General features: G+C 41.1%; 1 protein-coding gene across 1 annotated transcript in view; it reads right to left on the bottom strand.

Moving 5' to 3' along the window:
- Positions 1-493: 493 nt before the first annotated feature.
- Positions 494-4,884, bottom strand: part of LOC123485389 (ladderlectin-like) — a gene marked incomplete at its 3' end in the record, with an annotated part of 6,135 nt that continues 1,744 nt past the window's right edge. Inside the window, exons 2-7 of the mRNA XM_045216300.1 lie at positions 4,792-4,853; positions 4,277-4,425; positions 3,921-4,049; positions 3,658-3,769; positions 743-924; positions 494-607 (exon numbers count right to left, since the gene is read on the bottom strand). Coding sequence (XP_045072235.1) covers positions 494-607; positions 743-924; positions 3,658-3,769; positions 3,921-4,049; positions 4,277-4,425; positions 4,792-4,840 — 735 coding nt within the window. The remainder of the gene's footprint in view (positions 608-742; positions 925-3,657; positions 3,770-3,920; positions 4,050-4,276; positions 4,426-4,791; positions 4,854-4,884) is intronic.

The following is a 4,884-nucleotide window of genomic DNA, read 5'->3' as shown; positions in this document are numbered from 1 at the left end:
AACTCTGAAATGGCATATTGTTTTTATGAAGATTTTTGAATATTCACTTGAAAATCTGTCACCAATTGGATGGAAACCTAGCTATAGACACACTAAAAAAGCCAATTTAGGGAAATATAATTTGAATGCGAAAAGACTATGAACTGAAATAAATGAACTAAAGGGAATATTGTTGTAATGATAAAAGACTATGAAGTGAACTGAATGAACTAAAGGGAATCAAAAAGGGAAAAGAAAGCAGAGACTTTAAACTATTGATTTCCATTTTGGGGTGGGTCTAAATACACTAAAACCTGAGTAATTGAACTTGAATTTAACCAAAACAAAAAGGTTAAATAAGGGTCATTGAAAACGTTTATGGAAGGTCTATTGAATTGATAAATCAACTACTACGTTCCAGTTGTTTTTCTTGCTTTAAGTCCTCTTAAATTATATATTAAGATATATTATCTTAAATTGTATATTAAGGGTGATTGTTATAAGTGCTTCTTACCAGGTGTGGTGGAGTTTGGTTCTGGGCCTCCTTCAGAGACTCCTGGTAGTGTTGATGTGTTGTCTGGAGAAACAGCATGATGTCTGGGGGACCCTGGACTGTTCTGATCAGCACCTGGCACTCACACACACATTTAGCAGACACTGTTATCCAGAGCAACTTATCTTAAGATAGCTAGGGACGACAACCACGTATCACAGTAAGTAAAACTTTACGGTATTAGTTTTATTTAATGTATTTTCCTTTCACCTGCAGCATGGTGATGACTCTGTCCAGGTATAGCGCCTCCTGGTGGCAGAAGTCAGCGTAGAAGCGGGCAGGCAGACGTCTGGAATACATCCCTCTGAGGAAGGCTGAGTAGAGGGTCTCATCTGCTACTCTCTTACTGGTCTCCCACAGGACGTCATAAATACTCACCTCTTCAACCAGTTCTGGGGGGAGGAATAATATAATATGGCATTTAGCAGAAGCTTTTATCCAAAGCGACTTACAGTCATGCGTGCATAATTTTTTTGTGTATGCGTGGTCCCGGGGATCGAACCCTATACCTTGGCGTTACAAGCGCCGTGCTCTACCATCTGAGCTACAGAGGACATTTTTTTTTGCTTTGGTGCAGTTTTTTATAAGTATGTGGTACATTTTAGCAACTCTTAGTACAAAACTCAAAACAGATCATCAAAAAGGCAGCTGTTTCAAAACTCTAAGCACATTTTCTATTGACTATTACATCACACAAAGTCATACAGTCACTTTACACCAAACTTAATCAGTGTTTCATCTAGAAATACATGTTTCACATTGCAATACATGTTCATATGAAGAACAGACAGGCTTGATGCAAAGGAGCGCCTGCTAAACATTGTTTCTTTCAATCATTTAATTTGTTTCATTTGATTACAGTACACCTACAGAACCAGTCACAAGCTTGAACAAACCTACTCTTTGAAGATTTTTTATTTTTCTAAACTATTTTCTACATTTTAGAACAATAGTGAAGACGTCAAAACTATGAAATAACACATATGGAATCATTTAGTAACCAAGAAAGTGTTAAACAAATATTTTAAATTTGAGATTCTTTAAAGAAGCCACCCTTTGCCTTGATGACAGCTTTGCACACTCTTGGCATTCTCTGTCTAAGGGCTATTTGACCAAGAAGGAGAGTGATGGAGTGCTGCATCAGATGACCTGGCCTCCACAATCACCCGACCTCAACTAAACCTCAACCCAAAATGGCCAGAAACAAATAACTTTCTTCTGAAACTCGTCTGTCTATTCTTGTTCTGAGAAATGAAGGCTATTCCATGCGAGAAATTGCCAAGAAACTGAAGATCTCGTACAATGCTGTGTACTACTCCCTTCCCAGAACAACGCAAACTGGCTCTAACCAGAATAGAAAGAGGAGTGGGAGGCCCCGGTGCACAACTGAGCAAGAGGACAAATACATTAGCGTGTCTAGTTTGAGAAACAGACACCTCACAGGTCCTCAACTGGCAGCTTCATTAAATAGTACCTGCAAAACACCAGCCTCAACGTCAACAGTGAAGAGGTGACTCCGGGATGCTGACCTTCTAGGCAGAGTTGCAAAGAAAAAGCCATATCTCAGACTGCCCATCTTAATCTTTTCTTTTTATTGGCCAGTCTGAGATATGGCTTTTTCTTTGTAAATTTCCATGAAGAAAAACTGGGGGTTGCTTTACCTCTTTACAAGTATTTTTTGGAAGACATTTTGAAACGCTTTACTAAAGCGAAGTAGTGAAATATAGTCAAAAGTTTAAAAAATATATTACAATATCTGGTCTGATTACTTTGATAGACTACTATATGAACCGTATTACTTTGGAGTGTGGGGCAGTTATATCACATCTTTCATCACTAACAACTACAGTCACACTACTACACTTTCACTCATAAGGAATTAGTAAAGTTTTAGGATATAATTTGAGGAAGAACTATAACGGTGCACCTAGTGGAAGTAGTTTAGAAGTTTGTTAGTGTTACATTTTGTAGGCTGGTTTAGTAGAGGAGTGACCGTTGTAAAACTAGTTGATGGTAGCCGTCAGTGGGTTGTAGTAGTAGTAGTAAATAGCCCAGGCTATTTTAGATAGGTAGGTCATGGGTTAGCTATAGTAAGTGGGGTCGCTATCGTAGCGTGGCTAGCGTGGGGGGTTGTTATAGAGGGTAAGGTTAGTGGGTTAGAGTGAGCTGTGTAGTATAATCAGTCTGACATGCTTCCACAGTGCTACAATTAGAACATTCTAAACGTTATATGGCACTTACTTCAACAGTGGGAAGATAGCTACATTAAAGTAGTTGATGCAGTTACCAAAACAGCTGTATAGTTTGATTGGTAGATGTTATTTCTGTGTTCTGATGTTAGGTTTGAATAGCAGAGAAGTGGACTAATAATATGCTCTATGTTTTTGCCGAAGCTGCTGGGGAAAGTGGTCAAAATAGCTGATAGCTGATTGGTGTCAAAAGTCACATTGTTTACAGTGAATAGAACGTTGGAAGTCAGTTTTTAACATGGGAGATTTAAATAATGGCATCTTTAGAATGTTGAAGATATCCCATTAAAGTGGATGAGGTTTTCTAGGAGGATGAAAAGCTTAACAGTTTAAAAACAATTTCAGACCTGTCTACACGTTTAAAAGTTTGAATGGCGTAGCGTTCTCAAGTGCCATTAAACATCAGACAGCTGTCATCTTTATGGCAGAGTGCTCCACGTTTTTGCCGAAGCTGCTGGGAAAGTGGTCAAAATAGCTGATAGCTTTACAATGAATAGCAATGGTCCTAGACACACCTATCTCTCTCGTGTGCTTGCTTCTGACTTGGTAATGCTGCTAAACCAGATCTAAAAGAACATGAAAAAAATAAGACATGTATGTAATTTACCATTTAATGTGGTCTCTGCAAAAACGTGGCCAGGTACAAGACAGTATTAGCCCGCTACCTTGTCTCCATCGAACACACGTAGAACCTCAGCTCTCCACAGGACACGTCATTCTAGCCCTGCCCAGCTGTTGCAAAGGCAACAAACAATAACACTTCAATTATTTCAATGTCCTCAGAGAGAGAGAGAGAGAGAGAGAGAGAGAGAGAGAGAGAGAGAGAGAGAGAGAGAGAGAGAGAGAGAGAGAGAGAGTGTGTGTGTACGTGTGTACCTCCAGTGTGTAGCTCCATACAGTTCTCCCCCTGTCCAGAGTTACTGGGCTCATCCTCCTCCCAGTAAAAATGGTCAACAGCTGAGCCGTCACTCCACAGCCACATCCCCTCCTAATCACAGGAAAACATTGATTGATTGATTAATGGATTGAAACCACTTCTTTTTGTTTTTAAACCAAAAGGTACATTGAGATTTTACCTGTGTAACCTGTAGACATTACTAAACATTTGACTGACTGACTGACTGATTAACCCAGTGTACCTGAGCTGCGTCGTAGCCCCCCATCCAGACCGGCTGGTCTGTGTGTCTCCTGACCAGGTCCTGGACAAACACCTGTTGACCCGGGCTGTGAACCGACACTAGATTCCCTCTGTGCAGGGAGCAGTACGACTGGAGGGACAGTCAGAGAACACTGTGTTAGCCCGCTGAGCTAAAGCCCCGGCATTACCTCGGGGAGCTAAGATCAACGCAAGCTAGAAAATGACATTTCCTGAAGTAAATGTGCGCCTGATTTTAGCGTCATTCTATTACCTTGGAATTGCCCTAAATCAATGCCTAACCAACTCTACTACAAGTTGGCCTTTAGTTTCTCTGTCTCTCCCTATTACAAGTGTTACCTCTGCTGTGGACCAGGTGGCCCAGACGGGGTAGAAGGAGAAGCAGCGATGCCCATTCTGATGCCATCCGGCTGGGCATGGGGACTGGGGCTCCACCCCTACCACTTCCTGGTCTGTGGTGTTCACCACCCCCGAGGCAGCATCCACCCCTGGAACAACAACAACAACACACCGACACAGTTCAAGAGCTGTGGTGGACTTAGTTTAACCGGTACATTGGAAGCAATCAATGGAATAATCCCGAAAGTGCAAACTATGCTAGATCAAATAGCACCTCAAATATTCTATAGCATTTAGAATGGTGTTTTCCCCAGATACAATGCTATTTTACAGTAAACAAATGGACAACAGACTTTCAGCACACTTACAGGGAAGGACATTCAACATGCACGGCACTTATGCAAATGACTGATGATTGGCAGTTACCTGTCTAACAGAACACAGAGGCTGTTCTTTAATCAGTTTGACAGTTAAACTGTTTACACACACAGTTTGGTTTCAAGTTTCATATTGACCTTTTACGAGGTGCAGAGCCATCACTGCACAACAAAGCAGCAGAGACATCCTGCCAACCGATCTACTGAGGTAACCATGACAGTACATATCAT

The sequence above is a fragment of the Coregonus clupeaformis genome, unplaced genomic scaffold, assembly GCF_020615455.1.
Source record: "Coregonus clupeaformis isolate EN_2021a unplaced genomic scaffold, ASM2061545v1 scaf0672, whole genome shotgun sequence".
Taxonomy (NCBI): domain Eukaryota; kingdom Metazoa; phylum Chordata; class Actinopteri; order Salmoniformes; family Salmonidae; genus Coregonus; species Coregonus clupeaformis.
Note: the sequence above shows the minus strand (reverse complement) of the source record. Positions and strands in the feature narration are given on the sequence as shown.